The 17,995-nt window shown below is 44.2% G+C and overlaps 1 protein-coding gene across 2 annotated transcripts in view; it reads left to right on the top strand.

Moving 5' to 3' along the window:
* Positions 1–17,995, top strand: part of dock6 (dedicator of cytokinesis 6) — a 54,069-nt gene that overhangs the window by 32,255 nt on the left and 3,819 nt on the right. Inside the window, exons 23-45 of one of the 2 annotated variants that reach the window (XM_080776777.1) lie at positions 1,318–1,404; positions 1,892–1,987; positions 2,869–3,009; positions 3,672–3,785; positions 3,991–4,161; positions 4,627–4,766; positions 5,447–5,616; positions 6,078–6,229; positions 7,051–7,233; positions 9,223–9,349; positions 10,070–10,154; positions 10,945–11,041; positions 11,426–11,560; positions 12,251–12,403; positions 13,375–13,533; positions 14,046–14,146; positions 14,270–14,462; positions 15,562–15,705; positions 16,242–16,373; positions 16,507–16,521; positions 17,238–17,363; positions 17,485–17,574; positions 17,661–17,897. In XM_080776777.1, the coding sequence (XP_080632903.1) occupies positions 1,318–1,404; positions 1,892–1,987; positions 2,869–3,009; positions 3,672–3,785; positions 3,991–4,161; positions 4,627–4,766; positions 5,447–5,616; positions 6,078–6,229; positions 7,051–7,233; positions 9,223–9,349; positions 10,070–10,154; positions 10,945–11,041; positions 11,426–11,560; positions 12,251–12,403; positions 13,375–13,533; positions 14,046–14,146; positions 14,270–14,462; positions 15,562–15,705; positions 16,242–16,373; positions 16,507–16,521; positions 17,238–17,363; positions 17,485–17,574; positions 17,661–17,897 (3,048 nt within the window). Of the gene's footprint in view, positions 1–407; positions 510–1,317; positions 1,405–1,891; positions 1,988–2,868; positions 3,010–3,671; positions 3,786–3,990; positions 4,162–4,626; positions 4,767–5,446; positions 5,617–6,077; positions 6,230–7,050; positions 7,234–9,222; positions 9,350–10,069; positions 10,155–10,944; positions 11,042–11,425; positions 11,561–12,250; positions 12,404–13,374; positions 13,534–14,045; positions 14,147–14,269; positions 14,463–15,561; positions 15,706–16,241; positions 16,374–16,506; positions 16,522–17,237; positions 17,364–17,484; positions 17,575–17,660; positions 17,898–17,995 lie in introns of both variants that reach the window. The other variant, XM_080776776.1, reaches the window with a different exon arrangement.

Below are 17,995 nucleotides of genomic sequence, written 5' to 3'. Positions count from 1 at the left end.
TGTAGTAAAATCCACTGGATTTGGCTGTGCAGGTGTTATTTTCAACAGGTTCCAACTTCTCACAGGTATTTAGTTTTTACCATTAGAACTCTGGAGTTAACTGCGTATGAACTTCTGTACCAACAATTAATTGCACTACTGATGCCAATTATCCAAATCACGCTGTGTTGCCTCTGTCTGTTGTGTTTCCTTTTGCTTCCCCCCCCCCCCCCCCCCCCTCCACTGTTCTTTTAGTTTATTGTCTACTCTCTACTCCTCCCTCCCTCTCCTCTTATTCCATTAATCTGTCCTTATCGTGATCTCCCTTCTTTCCCTCTCTTCCTCCCCGCCTGTCGCTGCTCTTGGTCTGTGCGCGTGCGTGCGTGTGTGTGTGTGTGTTTCTGTCTGTCTGGTGGCTGTGATGGCAGGGGATAGATCGCTCCCACTCCTGGGTAAACTCTGCTTACGCCCCCGGGGGCTCCCGGGCTGTGCTACGTCGGAACCCCAACTCCAGCTGTGAGCTCAAGCAGGTGCCAAACCGCCCCTCTACCCTCCCCTCCCCCCTCCCTCCCGTCCCTGTACAGTGCACTCAACTTCACCCCTCGTCGTCTTTTTCCCCCCATCCCAGAATCACTCAGTCCCACATCACCACCATCCTCCCACTGCGCCCGCCTCTGCCTGACTGTCTCCTCCATTCTCAGGGGTTGAATCTGTGTGTCACCGTTTTGTCACCGTCTGCCACTGCCTGTCTCTGTCTCTGACCCACACTGTCCTCTCTCTGTCTGTCTGTCTGTCTGTTTATGTGCATTCTTCAGAGATCATCCTTTCAAGCTCTATTTAGCTTTGGTTAAAGCCTTGAGGAAATTGGCGCACCGTTTCTATCCCACTGGGGAGAGACATTAAACCAGTGGGGTCAAAGCTGTCTGTCAGTCGCAAGTGCAAGATTTGGTCATTTTCCTAGTAACCCAAAGAAATCTTGCGTGATAATTTAACTCTGGGTTAAACTCTGAGTCAACCACTTAAGCCCTATTGTATACTTACATTGAACATTTTTAAGCAGATCTACAAGGTCACAAGAGATTGTGAGATTATAGAGCTGCTCCTTGAAAGTGTTTTCGCTATGACCCAAAATAAGAACGTGGCGGGTAGAAATGAACACTGTGAAGAAGTTGAGTTTGACTGACGATAGATTTACTGGGAGAAATGGCAGCTTTTTGTTTGTAAAGGAAGGAAGGCGCTCTCTGGCCATGCGCAGCCATCTCTTCTCCATGCTTTCCTCACATCCTGTTTGTCGTCCTCATCTCTGTGTTGTCCACCCTCACCACCACTCCATGTCAGGCAAGTGAGCGCGGCTGCAATCGCATGTCTGCCTTTCTGGACAGCTCCAGCTTCTGTTCAGTTCCCACAAGGCAGATTGCCAAGAAGGTAAACCTGGCATAAACACTAAAACATACTAACACATTGTCTTAACATTCATTGTTGTCCATCATTTTTCCATTTATATGTGTGTGTGGTCGTTTGTTATTGAAGTCTTTGAACTTGGTTTCTTATGTAGGATTCAGCATAACATAAAGTGTTAACCGTTCCCTTTTCATTACTGGAATTTATGGCCAGTGTTAAAGCCCCCTTTGTTCTTTACTATTTCACAGTTTTGTTTTGATCTCCAAACGTTTTCATGAAAATTAAGGACAGACCCATTCATTCCAATGAGTTGTTGGTGTTGAGCAAATCAATCTCCACGCGCCACAATTACAGTTCAATGGAGCAAATGGAGCCAGTCTTTAATCTTATAATGGTGTAGTCAGTGCAGCGGAGTCTTAGTCCTACCACAAGTTGTTTTCCTGGTGTAAACTGAGAATGAACATAGTTTGTGTTTTTTCCTGTGTGTGTGTGTGTGCTGGTCACTGCGTAGCTGCTTCATGAGGAGCTGGCCCTGCAGTGGGTGGTCAGCACCAGTGCAGTGAGAGAGGCCGCCCTGCAGCAGGCTTGGTTCTTCTTCCAGCTCATGGTCGGTAGTAACGCTTCCACTTGATCAACTGCAATGTAGAAATTCAAAATGTACTGTACTCACTATGCAGAATGTGCCATTTCCAGATTTCAAATGTATACAAATATTTTTGAAAATAGCAGATCTACAAGCTCAGAAAGTAACTAGTAACTAAAGTTTTCAAATAAATGTAAGTAAAGTAAATTAACAATATTTGGATCCGAGATGTAGTGGAGTATTAGAAATTGAAAATACTCAATTAAAGTACAAATACTTCAAAATTGTACTTAGGTACAGTACTTAAGTAAATGTACTCCGTTACATTCCACCACTGGTTCCACTTGATCGACCTTACATACTTGACACACACACAAGAACATCTGGAGTTGCCTCATACACAATGGAGGCAAAGTGCATGGATCTTGATCGTTTCAGAATAAGTTGGAAGAGGCATTGTGGAATGTATTATTTGGATGTGATTTGAACGTCTGTGATTTACCAAAACAAAAGGAGAAAATGTATGTGTATTGTTTGTGTTTTGTATTTTTCTGTCATTTGTGACTATAATTCAATACTTTTTATTGTTACATCTTATATATGAGTACATAAAGAGTCCATTGTTAATCCATTACCTGTTCAGAGATTCTGTGGTAAATGGTGCATTTATAAATATAGCGCCTTTATCCAAGGCGCTTTACATAGATTAGGCACACGTTCATACACCTATGGCGGTGTGTCTTGCTCAAGTACACGTTGACACTAACTAACTCTGGTGGTGAATTGTTACAGTATGTTGCCTTTTACTTGAAAAACAAAAATGATCTATATTAAAAGAATATATAAGAATGGCAGTGATTTCCTAAAGCATCTAATATTCTGTTGTCTTGTTTCTTCTGTTCCAGACAAAGAGCATGTCCCATCACTTATTCCTGTCCAACAGGCTGGATTTTCCCAGACGCCAGCGCTTCCCCGACCGCTTCGTGGACGACATTGCTGCTCTCGTCTGTGCCATAAGTGCAGATATCGCCAGTCGATGCCATAAGGTACGGAACAGAACCCAAAAACACCATGCCACTACACCAGGGGTAGGCAACCTTAGGCACCAGTGCCAACATTGGCACAAAGGAGGGTGGCAGAAGTTTGTGAGAGAGTATTTTTGGTTTAAAATAAACTATTGAAAACAAAGTAGTCAAATAAATGTAGTCCTTCACATTTGTATGTAAATTACATCCTGCACATTCTACATTCATTATAACTCTGGGGTGGGTTATTGCTCTGAGTCTAATGATCATTATAATAATGTGAAAGAAAATATTTAAAAAGGTTATATTTGTGGACAATCAAAATATGTTGGAATTTTTTATGTGGTGCCATTAAAATTATGTTGATATGGCACACTATGTAGTAATTAAAAACATGGCACTTCAATTAAAAAAGGTTGCAGACCCCTGCACTACATGAGCAAACCAAGAAATGGATTGTTCACTTGGATCTAAGTGCCTTTTTGTTTTCAGTGGGCTGAGTAGCCAACAAAAAGTTGCAAAGCCAGTGTTCCAGAGATAAGCAAGAAACAAATTGCGGCCTTCAGGAGAATGCTGATCAGCAGCACCCCCCGATCAGATCACGCGCTAATGTGGCTCTGTTGTTGTTGATGCACCATTATCGCCTGTCATTAACATTAACAGAATCTGTGTCTGCTTGTCAGGATGTGGAGCTTGTGGAGAGACTGAACAGCAGTCTGGGCTTCTTCCTCAACGACCTGCTGTCTCTCATGGACCGCGGCTTTGTGTTCAACCTCATCCGCACCTACTACAAACAGGTGCACACACACACACACACACACACACACACACACACACACACACACACACACACACACACACACACACACACACAGACGCATTCAACTACTCTTAACATATCTTCTCTGTCAGGGAGACACTTTGTACCTCCAAAACTGTTACTTTTCCTGGAAATGGACTAAACAATCTGAATATCACCAACTGTGTTCTGTTCGTTTTCAGATTGCCAAAATGCTGCACACGGCCCAGAACCCCAGCTCTCTGAGTGCCCTGAGGATGGACTTCACCCGCATAGTGAGCAGCCACGAGCACTACGTCACCCTCAACCTGCCCTGCTCCACCCTCAGCCCACCGGCCTCCCCCTCCCCTTCTACGTCCTCCACTACCTCACAGGTACCACATGCAATACAATGCATTTCTATTGAGTCCCAATGATCTCATGTGCAATCTAGTGAAAATAGCCGACCTACAAGTTCACAATGTGTCGCTAAGCGCCGAGTTGTGAGCTTGTAGATTGGCTATTTTCACAACTTTGTTTTCTAATTTATGGAAGATCTTAAAATTTCCGTTTGTTTTGGTTTGGTTCTTTATTTGTCCTTCCTTAATTGGTGAAACAATATCTCCACAAGCTGGGTGAGGTAACCACGATGATGTAATCCGTTCTTGCATGTTCATTTCCTTGCTAAATCCTCCCAACTTTCAACCTTCTGTTTTTAAGATTATATTTAGCCCGTTGAGATCACTTTTTTGACTTTTTTCTTCCCTCATGATGATGATTATGATGACGATGATATCAACATGGTCTTCATCATTCCTCTGGGGGTGGGTGTGTGTGTGTGTGTGTGTGTGTGTCCTCAGAGTTCAGCGTTTTCCAGCATGGTTCAGGACGGGGGCGTGGCCAGCATGTTTGAGCTCTCTGTCCCGTTCCGCCAGCAGCACTTCCTGTCTGGCTTGCTGCTCAGCGAGCTCTCTCTCATTCTGGAGCCCGACGGAGAGGGGTGGGCTCACACACACACACACACACACACACACACACACACACACACACACACACACACACACACACACAAACACACACACTTGTATTATTATACTTGTGAGGCATCAAAATAGCTGAATAAAGGCGGTTGTTTTCCAGTGCGTGACACCTCAGTACAACTAAGCAGAAATCAGGCCTAACTCTAACCCAAACCCCTAACCTCTTAAAGCTGCTATAAGCAATAATATGTCAACATTTTAATGTCCTTTTCTTTTTTTTGGTATTCAGACAGCCAGCAATGGCTAGAACCCAAAAATAATTAGCCTCTGTGACACATCTAGGGGCCGCAATCTGCATTCAAAGATTTTCCTAGAAGCTTTGTCATTGGTCTGCTTCCTGATTGGTCATTGCGACCGGGTTTTTTTCTACCAATGACAAAGCTTCTAGGAACATCTTTGAATGCAGATTGCGCCCCCTAGATGTGTCGCAGAGACTAAATTATTTTTCGGTGTGTCTTCATTGCTGGCTTTCTGAAAAGAAAAGACGCACTGTTTGGGAAGCAGTGATGTAGACAGAACAGTACCAAAGGTACGAGTGTTCTTCCTCCATAAGAAGGCCCTTAACGTAGTGGTATTCTATTCCCCAGAGTGTTCTTCCTCCATAAGAAGGTCTTTAACGTAGTGGTATTCTATTCCCCAGAGTGTTCTTCCTCCATAAGAAGGCCATCAGTGCGGTCCACTCGTTGCTGTGCAGCCACGACGCTGACCCCCGCTACACCGACCCTCAGGTCAGGGCCCACATCGCCCAGCTCTACCTGCCACTCATCCCCATCACCATGGACAGCCTGCCGCAGCTCCACGACTTCAGCGGTTAGTTGGGCAGGGACGTCGCTTTTCCTTTTCAATGGTTTTTGTTGTTACTGTTTTGGACATACACGGTTTCAGTCTTTCTAAAACCGTTTCCTTTCATTAAATGGAAAAAGAATATCTGTGTTCCAATGGATCCAGTTATTATTTAGTCACAAGCTCTTGTTAATATACTTTTCAGTGGTTCAATATTTTTAAATCCTCGGACTAGCTATTTTCACTAGTTTTTTAAGGCAAGCTGGCTTCGTGCCACGCTGCGAGCTTGTACATCTGCAATTTCTTTGCAAAATTTAGAAAGTGTGAGAACTACAGATTTCAGACATTTGTCGAATGGGCCTCAGTTCTTGATGGGTTCATTAATGTGAAAGTCTAATTATGGAAACACAAGGTTTTCTGCCCTGACAGCTTCCGGGTGTGAGACAACGTCATGTCTGTGTTTTATCACACGTGCCTTTTCTCCACAGACCCCTCGTCCGCCCGGGCCCGGCACGCCTCCGCCTACGTCGACGACGGCGACCCAGACGGCGGCAACACCATCAGTCAGTCTGTTGCCATGGCGATCGCCGGTTCCCCGCTGCCGCACGCCAAAGCCAACCCATTTGCCCTGCCCACGGCGGTGAGTGATGGCAGCAGGGGTCGTTGGGGTCGACCCACAGGTCGGAGATCAGCCTCTGTCTGTCTGGGAGGACAGTGCTGTCTCTCTGCCTACACACACACACACACACACAGTCACAATTATTACATAATCGCCTAATGGCAATGATTCGAGATCATCGCAATACATTTTTGCTATCATTTCCATGTTGAATTCTTGAGAAGAAAAGGGTACCGCACACTGTCATCAAGGATACCTGATGAAGGTCGTTTAGACCGAAACGTGGATTTACAGACGTACACACAGAGACGTGCTGCTTTTAGCGATACTAGAGTATCAACAGTGCCCGTTGGTGGGTGATCAGGTGTGATCAAGGCTAACAAAGGGCGAGGTCACGCATTATTGTGGTGTTGTGGAACACGTTTGTCAAATGGATGCCCCACCCAGTTATGTGTCCTGTATATGCCCATATATGGAGTTCTTTGTCAGGCATGCCAAATGCGGATTTGTGCCGCTTCTGGACAACCGGAAATGTTATTATATTATATTATATTATATTATATATGTTGAATAATTTTGAATTGTAAAAGCGTTTGAGAACTACTGATCTAGAAGGCATTTGTAGAATCGCCCTCAGGTCTAAATGGGTTAAAATGTTGACGTCCTCTCAAGTATAGTGATACAAACGTGTGTGTGTGTGTGTGTGTGTGTGTGTGTGTGTGTGTGTGTGTGTGTGTGTGTCCATCATCCTCAGGCAGGGCGTCAGTGCAGCTCTTTGTCTGCAGAGTGTCCTCACAAGTATAGTGATACAAACGTGTGTGTGTGTGTGTGTGTGTCCTCAGGCGGGGCGTCAGTGCAGCTCTCTGTCTGCAGAGTGCAGCAGGACTCTGCTGGTGTGCTTCCTGTGGGTGCTGAAGAACGCTGACGGCTCTCTGCTGGAGCGCTGGGTGTCTGACCTGTCCGTGCTGCAGATCAACCGCCTGCTGGAGCTGCTGCACCTCTGTGTGTCCTGCTTCGAGTACAAGGTACGCTACCTCTGTGTGTCCTGCTTCCAGTACAAGGTACACTACCTCTGTGTGTCCTGCTTCCAGTACAAGGTACACTACCTCTGTGTGTCCTGCTTCCAGTACAAGGTACACTACCTCTGTGTGTCCTGCTTGGAGTACAAGGTACGCTACCTCTGTGTGTCCTGCTTCGAGTACAAGGTACACTACCTCTGTGTGTCCTGCTTCGAGTACAAGGTACGCTACCTCTGTGTCCTGCTTCCAGTACAAGATACGCTACCTCTGTGTCCTGCTTCCAGTACAAGGTACACTACCTCTGTGTGTCCTGCTTCCAGTACACGGTACGCTACCTCTGTGTCCTGCTTCCAGTACAAGGTACACTACCTCTGTGTGTCCTGCTTCCAGTACACGGTACGCTACCTCTGTGTCCTGCTTCCAGTACAAGGTACGCTACCTCTGTGTGTCCTGCTTCGAGTACAAGGTACACTACCTCTGTGTGTCCTGCTTCGAGTACAAGGTATGCTACCTCTGTGTGTCCTGCTTCCAGTACAAGGTATGCTACCTCTGTGTGTCCTGCTTCCAGTACAAGGTACACTACCTCTGTGTGTCCTGCTTGGAGTACAAGGTACGCTAAACGCCCGGAAGGCTCGCCCCAAAACACAAGTCGCCCCCATTTCTTTTGTACACAGTCAGAGTTACAAATGGACTTAGGAATGTACTGTGTACTCAGCTGTTATTAGAGCCACAAGGACCTTTACCACTGAGGATTCTCACTGCAATGCCCAATTTGTTATTATCCTCTGCTTTAGTTTGGAATACTTTTACTTGGCACAGAACACACTACAGTTACTTTTATATTATGTACAGTAATTGTACTTAAAGGGTAAGACCACTTTTTTTGAGGTTTGGGTTGTGTAGTTACTTTGCCATGATGCTACTCCAAATGTGGACAAGAAATAAAAAAATACTGCTCCAGTGATTAGAAATTGACAATTCAAAATATGCTCCTCATTGACTTGCATTGTAGCTCAAACAGCTCTCAAAGGCACTCTTTTAGTACGTATACAAACACAAACAAAGTTGATTCAGACAATATAGAGCATCACCAAAACTCATGCGGTTTTATTTTTTCATAAAAATGTTAGATTCCTGTTGATTTTACTATTTGAAGATCTGGATCCGGATCCACGGATCCAGTCCGGGTTTTCTTCCCAATAAAATGGACAAATCAACAGGAAGATAACATTTTTATGAAAAAATAAAACCGCATGAGTTTTGGTGATGCTCTATATTGTCTGAATCAACTTTGTTTCTGTTTGTTTACGTACTAAAAGAGTGACTTTGAGAGCTGTTTTAGCTACAATGTAAGTCAATGAGGAGCATATTTTGAATTATCAATTTCTAATCACTGGAGCAGTTATTTCTTATTTCTTGTCCACATTTGGAGTTGCATCATGGCAAAGTAACTACACAACCCAAACCTCAAAAAAAGTGGTCTTACCCTTTAAACCCCCAGGCAGTAGCACTATCCATGACGACTGTGATTTATCATGTTATGTAGACATATTTGTAGGTTCAACGTAAGCAACACATCTGCAGCTATTCAATTTAATAGTGGGTGTGTTACATTTGGATGTGCCAATGTGCAGGCATTGACAGTAGTCTACAGTATTAATACAATCCGTGCTTGCACATTGGCCATTGGCCCACCTAAATCCAACGCACACATGAATTAACTGTAGTTGTGTTGTGTTACATCACAGTAACTGAGGTCAGCCTCCTAATGTTTTGAAACTTTAGATTGGCCTTGGCTTTTGTTCCCCCTTTTTATATTACCGTTTTTTTTTTTCTTTTACTATACTGCAATATAAATATAGTTCCTAGCACACTACACCAAGTGGTTCTCAAACCATTTTATGTCAAGGATGCCCAAAGTGTGTGTGTGTGTGTGTGTGTGTGTGTGTATCTACTGTCATTGATGTCCATTGTTGTCCATGGCGGTGTTTGCAGGGCAAGAAGACTCTGGAGAGGATCAACAGCCTGACGTTCAAGAAGTCTCAGGACATGAAGGCCCGCCTGGAGGAGGCCATACTGGGAACCATCGGAGCACGACAGGAGATGGTGCGCCGCAGCAGAGGTGACTACCCCACACACGCGCATGCATACATACATGCTTTTTTCAGTTGCTTCTGATGTCCCACACACTCGACACAACATGTGTCTCGGTCCTAGAATCCAAACAAGTCCAGAATGTAAACACATGTACATGAACGTATTCACAGTCAACATTGGTCATACACTTCAGTCTGCCATATTACCGACACCAGAGACACACACACACACTCCCTGTAACATTCAAGCCAGATCCAGGCACCCTAAATAAAAATAAAAACCCCTGGTTGTTGCTCGACACGATGCACAAAACGTGTATGAAATATGAATCAGGCGTAATGCTCACGTTTGCGTTGGTAAAAGCCTGTGTGGTGTATGTCTGTTGGTAAATGCCTGTGTTGTGTCTGTCTGTTGGTAAAAGCCTGTGTGGTGTATGTCTGTCTGTTGGTAAAAGCCTGTGTGGTGTATGTCTGTTGGTAAATGCCCGTGTGGTGTATGTCTGTTGATAAATGCCTGTGTTTTGTATGTCTGTGCATTCATTCTGTAAATGCCTGTGTTGTCTATGTGTGTGCGTTCATTCGTTAAATGCCTGTGTTGCGTATGTGTGTGCGTTCATTCGGTAAATGCCTGTGTTGCGTATGTGTGTGCGTTCATTTGGTAAATGCCTGTGTTGCGTACAGTATGTGTGTGCGTTCATTCGGTAAATGCCTGTGTTGCGTATGTGTGTGCGTTCGTTCCTTTCCAGAGCGGAGTCCCTACGGAAGCCAGGAGAACGTTAGATGGAGGAAGAATGTTACTCACTGGAGACAGAACACAGACAGAGTTGATAAGTGGGTCATTTACATGTGAAGCTGACTGAAGTCAAATTTAAACTGTGTCTCACAAGGGATATATTATGAAAGATTCAATTAAAACCTTTTTTTTCTTTCATCTCACTAAAACCGTTGATTGGATTACAATTTTAGGAGTAGAATAATATACTGTATCTGGCGATGTAGCATGCAAATATGTGCTATTTATTTGCACCACAATGCAAATGTTTGATGTCTTTGTTAAATATTATAGACTGTAAGGTAAATTTAGGCAAGATGTCTGTTATCATTTTTGTACCCTTATTATGGTCTAAATTAATCACACAGACGCATTAAGTAATTATGAAAATGATCTCTTAATTGGAGCCCTAGTCTCAGTCTTTGACTGTATTAAACATACTGCATGCTTCGTTAATCCATTTGAACGGGAACCCCTTTTGGTGTTTTAAGCATCATGTCATGTTTAGCTGTTGAAAAAGAGCAGATCTACAAGCTCATAGCGCGGCACCGAGTGCCACACTACAAGCTTGTAGGTCTGCTATTTTTGAAGAAATCGTGAAAATGTTGGTGCAAATCATTGAATATATATTCTTTCAGAGTAAACGTTTTTTAACTCAAATCTTTGCTTCTGGGGGGGTCCCTGGAACAACATATCATTTTTGTGGGTACATAGAAACATGGGTTTTTCAGAAAACTGTCAAAATTTAGAAGGCATTTGTAAATGCATTTGTAAATGTAAGGTCTAAATGGGTTAATATGATGTGTGATGCTGCTAATGCTAGATGGTAAACCCGTCGTCTGTTTCCAGGACTAAGGCTGAGATGGAGCAGGAATCTGTGGTGGACGGGAACCTGGCTACCGAGGCCTCTCTGATAGTGCTGGACACACTGGAGACCATAGTCACGGTAAAAACACAGAGATCAAACCGTGACATTGTTTCAGATGGCACACTCAGTGTTCATTTGTCCACCTGTAACTCGAAGAGGGTACAACTACAAACGTTTCCACCATGTTTGAACCGTCAGAGTTAAAGCAGCGCTATGGAACCTTTTTTTTTAAAGGCGGCTAGCCCCTCCTATATTCAGCTATTAGTGTAGATTTTCGTCTTACACAAACATTAAATTCCCATTGACAATGAATGAATAATTTTACGTCATAGTGTCTGAGCAAATTGGCTATTTTTGACGTTGGCTGCCATGTCATGTGTCCAAAGTGGCCGCTGAACTGATGACCCCCGAACTACATAGTGCTGCTTTCAGACAATCTAAACGGCGTGGTGTTGTGTTCAGACGGTGGTAGCGTCGGAGCTGAAGGAGAGCGTCCTGGGCGGTGTGCTGAGGGTCCTCCTCCACAGCATGGCAGGGAACCAGAGCGCCCTCTTCCTGCAGCACTGTTTCACCACACAGAGGGCTCTGGTCTACAAGGTGACGGAACAATGGCCCATTTTGACATTACAGAATATAAAAGCAATTATATCGTTGTGTATATCAAGCAGAACCATATTTTAACTTTCTTTTCCCCTCCGTTAATGGATGCCCTAATAAAATACCGTTGATGCTTTAGTGGAGCGATTAACAAACTTGTTTTGGCCGTGCACCCCCTGTTACCTTCCAATTTGCAACATATGTGACATATTATTTGAAATATATGTCGCATAAGATACTGTATATAGAGACATATTTCCTATATCCACATATATGCATGAACCTGAATATGGCAGCCATACAATATATTCTGCATATACTTGCAGAAGGCGATCGCACCACAGAGGGTGCACGCACCACAGTTTGGGAATCCCTGCTTTAGTATGATACTGTAGTATGATCAATTGGGGCCTAATTGATCATACACTAAAACGTCAAAAGTGTTTTTACTGTTTTTGAATTTGAATCCTGAAAAGTAACAGTGTTGTTGTGCGTGCATGCGTAGTTTCCAGAGATTCTGTTTGAAGAGGACACTGAGCTGTGTGCTGACCTGTGTCTGTGTAGTTTCCAGAGATGCTGTTTGAAGAGGACACTGAGCTGTGTGCTGACCTGTGTCTGTGTCTGTAGTTTCCAGAGATGCTGTTTGAAGAGGACACTGAGCTGTGTGCTGACCTGTGTCTGTGTCTGTAGTTTCCAGAGATGCTGTTTGAAGAGGACACTGAGCTGTGTGCTGACCTGTGTCTGCGTCTGCTGCGTCACTGTGGCAGCAGCGTGGCCCCCGTCCGAAGCCACGCCTCCGCCTCACTCTATCTGCTCATGAGGCAGAACTTTGAGATCGGAAACGTAAGTGTGTTCAGTTTTGTTGGAAAGGAGAACGTGAGTGTGTTTAGTTAGAAAAGGGAAGCACTGGAGCAGACTGATGGAAAATAGAGTTTGATAAGTGGGGGTACAGTGGCCTGGGTGTACAGTAGCTGGTAGAACAGATGGGAACCTTGAGTTTCCCAGTTCGATCCTGGGCTCCCCCAGAGTTGGTGTCGAAATATCCTTGAGCAAGACGCTGAACCCCTAATTGCTCCTGATTTTTGCCTCACTGCCCTGCATGGTTTCCTCTGCCATCGGTGTGTGTGTGTGTGTGTGTGTGTGTGAATGGGTACATGTAATGCACAATCTATGTAAAGCGCTTTGGATAAAAGCACTATATAAATGCACCATTTACCATTAATATAAGAATGTCTCTTCATTGTGAGCGAACACATGCATTTTCGTACAGAAGATCTGAGATGTCAGAGCACTGGTTCAGCTGCAGGGCAATGCTCAAGGGCACTCTGGGAAAGTGGGCACCCTGTACTGTACAGTCTCCCGTCACCAGTGTCCAGCTGGAATCAAACCAGCCAACTTTAACTCTGTGGTGATCTTTAAGACCCAATTTATACTTCTTTATACTGTACAATCTGCAATCTCACGACGTGTCGCAGATTTCCTAGAGCATAAATTAAACATTATGTCAATGCCAACCTGTCACCCCGTAATATAAGTCCATCAGTGTGCTCCAGTGAAAACCCCCTCCTCATACTATAGTTCTATAGTGAGAGGATCACACTCATCTTTACAAGAGGTTGAAGTGCACTAGTGCAGTGACTAACCCAAAGATCTAAGTCTTTAGCTTTGCATTTTTGATACATTTTCATAACCATGGAAGACAAGACAGTAATTTATCCACGGACTACACGCGTGTGGGAATACATCATCAGACCTGGAGTACATTTGTGTTCACAATGATGATGTTGTGCAACACCTTGGTCTTTGGGGCCCAGAACTTTGCTAGGGTGAAGATGCAGGTGACCATGTCTCTGTCCTCCCTGGTGGGAACGTCTCAGAACTTCAACGAGGACCACCTCCGGCACTCTCTGAAAACCATTCTGACGTACGCCGAAGAGGACCATGAACTGAGGGACACGCCCTTCCCTGAGCAGGTACACGTGAACACGTGAAGTGTCAAAAGATTTCCTATAGGCATTTAGCAGATGATCTCATCTTAATATGCAACTTACAAAGTGAAAGGACGGAGAAAGCTCCATGGACCTTTTATTATTACTACCATGCGATAGAAGAATGAAGGTCATTACACACTGCGAGCGTTTATTTTGATTAATTCACATTACGGTGTGTAAGTTAAACTGCTGATTGTGTACTACATCCACACGGAACACAAATATTACGCAGCAATAAAGCGACATAATGTATTTTTGAAACAAGATATATTTTTCGCTCTGAATAACAGCATCAATATGTATGAATTTACTCGTCACTCTCCCGGTGTTTAAGGACCTTAAGTGTTAGGAAACAGGTATAGGCTACAATCACAGCCATCACTCTAGTCTTTACAGCATCCGTGGTAGAATGAAAAGGTAGAATGTAGAAAAGTAGTCTGTCTGCAGTGGTGATGTTGAAGCAGGTCGTGCTGAGTTGCTGTCTTAACTCATAGGTCCAAGATCTGGTTTTCAACCTGCACATGATTCTAACCGACACTGTCAAGATGAAAGAACATCAGCAAGACCCAGAGATGCTCATTGACCTGATGTACAGGTACTTGCATGTACAGCAACATTCTGTACGTTCTTGCAATCTGTTCATTATATAAGTCCAGCCTTGCTTGGCGAGTCTCATCTCGTTGTAGTTTGATCTTTCCCTCTCTGTCTCTCTCTTTAGGATTGCTAAGGGCTACCAGAACTCTCCAGACCTCCGTCTCACGTGGCTACAGAATATGGCAGGGAAGCACTCGGAGAGGGGGAACCACGCCGAAGCGGCCCACTGCCTGGTCCACAGTGCTGCCCTAGTGGCAGAGTACCTCAACATGCTGGAGGACTGTCGCTACCTGCCCATCGGTTGTGTCACCTTTCAGGTTAGTGTTGGTTTGATATTGGATTAAACTCACGAATGAGTCACACCTATGTTGAGGGCCTCTGTAAATGACTAAAATCTAAATGAGTCACACCTGTGTTGAGGGCCTCTGTAAATGACTAGAAACATATGGCAAGAACTTGGGGAGATGAAAATAAGTAAAGCCATACTCAAAAGTACAAAAGAAAACAAATGAAATGGTTTGGAGATCCCAGCCACACAGAACAGATGATGGGTAAGCTACTGAGCCAGCCATGCAATGGGCCGTGTGAACCCAGCTCTTGTCCACATAAACTACCGAAACCAAAGATAAACCACACTAAACCCAAACAAAGCTTGATAACTGGACTACCAGTAAGCTCCCACCCAAAACTATGATAACAAAACCTGACATACAAAAAAAGCAAGCCTGAGGGATAAACAATGATGGAAAAGGAAAGAAAAATACAATACCCAAAAAGGGGTTGTGTGTGTGTGTGTGTGTGTGTGTGTGTGTGTGTGTGTGTGTGTGTGTGCGCGCGCGCACGTTTAGTCTGATTCCTAACCACATGAACCCTAGCGTCTCTATTTGGAGCATGTCATAATAGACGAACGTTTGGCAAAACAGGCAAACATTCAGTGTAAATAGCAGATCTAGAAGCTTGGAGATTGCTATTTTCAGAGAAAGAGGTTTTGTTTAGAAGGAAAAAAGGAGGAGCTAGAGCTTTGTGGGACCGCGGGCAACACAGTATAATGTGGTTTAAGTGGTTAGTTGATTTCAGGTTCACCATTCCTAGAGAAGGTACAGTAGGTAGTTTAGAGAGCACAAGTTGTTCGGGTGGCACAGTGGTAAAGTGTCCACCGTGGTGCATGCGACTTTGTTGAGCGTCTACAACACCAACACAATTTGATCCGTGTTCAGGGGAAGGGAGGATTAGGACTGAGGCTCTACGTCCTCCCGGTGGGGGCTCCTCACTGGTAGGTGAGCCAGTAGGAGACAACAGCCGAAATGTGTGTAGGGAGGAGTTTATTGGCATAATGAAAATAAAGAAACTGTGCACATCATGCAGGGCGTCCACTCAGCCATACGTAACACTTTTGTTTTGACATTTCTCCTGCAGAATGTTTCCTCCAACGTGCTGGAGGAGTCTGCGGTGTCTGATGACATCCTGTCTCCAGAGGAGGAGGGGATCTGTGCGGGGAAGTACTTCAGTGAGTCTGGTCTGGTGGGTCTCCTGGAGCAAGCGGCTTCTTCTTTCAACATGGTACGGATAACACTGCTCATGGTTGTGTCAGTCCCTTTATTGTCCATTTCACCCACCAGATAATGCATTTATTCATTTGCACTTTATAGACAGCACTTTATAGACAGTAGGCTAGACATGAACAGCGGCCAAACATGACATTTACCAATGTGCAGTGCACACACACACACACACACACACACACACACACACACACACACACACACACGTAAACGCACATTATCTTCCTAATTCTGTCATTGTGTTTTGGTTTTGTTTAGGTTTTTTCAATTGCTAAGTCACTTAAGCCCTAATTCATACACATAAAGCGATTATTAAATTGATTTTATAATGAATGTATTTGTTTAATTCCGTTATTCGTTGCACACATACACAGTACATACATACATACATACATGTACATTCCACCTTTCACCAGTGCATAATACTATCAACCCCGCCATCTGTGGATGGAACCAGCTTCTGGGGTTGCCTCCCTATCTTTCGGCCGCTGTCAGCCCAAAAGCACATAGATTATGTGCCAACATGTGTTTCAGGCTGCCATGTATGAGGCCATAAATGAAGTGTACAAGATCCTGCTGCCCATCCACGAGGCCAACCGAGACTTCAAGAAGCTTTCCACTGTCCACGGCAAGCTGCAAGAGGCCTTCAACAAAGTCTACAACCAGGTGAGTTCACGCTTCCATCCTGCTCTCAGGAGCGCTGGACTGGGTTTTCTTTGTAGAAATAGATTCGAAAATAATCTCTCACTTGATGTTCATCTCACACATATTATTTGATGTTTTTCCTCAACTCTTCTAGAGCTCAGGATGGGAGGTAAGACATTTATCTTTACTTAAACATGTTTATATTTATCAGCTATCAGATACAGTTACAGCTACTTAATTTGGATTAAACCTGATGTTTTCCCTTTCTTCCCTGTGGCTTCTTCCCTGGTCCTGGCCCGTTTGAATAACCTTTTATTGGTGAGTGAAATTGCAATAAAACATCTCCCTGCACTTATTCAGACAAATGGCTGGCCCTCACACTTTCACATAGTTGGGTGAAGCCCATGTTACGAGAGCAACTGGATTCAATTTTCCTGAGCCTGCTCGTTGATCTTTGTGGTTTCAGCTGGTTTTAAATGTTGCAACATGTCAACTAAAGGCAGAAAGCACTCAATTTCTGTCTTAACAGTATGTTTTCACACTGTCCCCCAGGATTGTCATATTTCTGTTGGTAAACATGCAATGTTGTTTTCTAGAGAAGGAATGTTTTCATTTGGGGTTTATCCGTCACACTGGAGACTGACAGGGAATATTGATGGACTCCGGGGGAAGGGGTGGGGGGAGGTTCTTTAATTTCTAGCTCACTTTAGGTAATTCATAGTCACGAATCTATCGTTCTTTCCTAAGCCACTCTGTGTATGCTCGTTCTGAAATGGATTGTTATTCTTGTCTAATCTTTGGTCATCAGCATTTTTTGTTGGTTGTTTGTTTTTCCGCAACACCCTTCAATCCGCTCTTCTCTTTCATCTCGTCTTCAGTGTGTAGAGAATGTTTGGGACTTACTTCCGGGTGGGCTTCTATGGCTGTCGCTTTGGAGACCTGGATGAGCAGGAGTTTGTCTACAAGGAACCGTCAATCACCAAGCTGGCGGAGATCTCCCACAGGCTGGAGGCACGTTATCTGCAGCTACAACAAGTCTGAATGATTTCTTTGTGGCGCTGAGCTAAATATTTGTAAAGATGACTGATTTCCTGTTCTTGTTTGTTTGGGGTGTGGTGGGGTTTTAATACAGGAGTTTTATTCAGAGCGGTTTGGGGAGGATGTGGTGGAAATTATAAAGGACTCCAACCATGTGGATAAGAACAAAATGGATCCCAATAAGGTACAGAGAGCCAGAGAGACAAAGTTAATCTAATACCCATTTGTCATAACGGGTGTTTGCACTGACTGTGTTTGTCTTCCTTTCAGGCCTACCTCCAGATCACCTACGTGGAGCCTTTCTTTGACACCTATGAGCTCAAGGAGAGAATCACCTACTTTGACAAGAACTACAACCTGCGTACCTTCATGTACTGCACCCCCTTCACGTTGGACGGCCGAGCCCACGGCGACCTTTACGAGCAGTACAAACGCAAGACCATACTGACCACCTCGCACGCATTCCCCTACATCAAGACACGCGTCAACGTCATTCACAAAGAGGAGGTATGGATGAGTGTGTGGAACATAAATAGAATAACCTGGTTTGAATTAATTTCATGGTTTGTTTATTGGTTTGGTTATTGTACAGCCGCTTCCTTTGA

Source organism: Protomyctophum bolini (assembly GCF_963924005.1).
Source record: "Protomyctophum bolini genome assembly, chromosome: 11".
Classification (NCBI taxonomy): domain Eukaryota; kingdom Metazoa; phylum Chordata; class Actinopteri; order Myctophiformes; family Myctophidae; genus Protomyctophum; species Protomyctophum bolini.
Note: the sequence above shows the minus strand (reverse complement) of the source record. Positions and strands in the feature narration are given on the sequence as shown.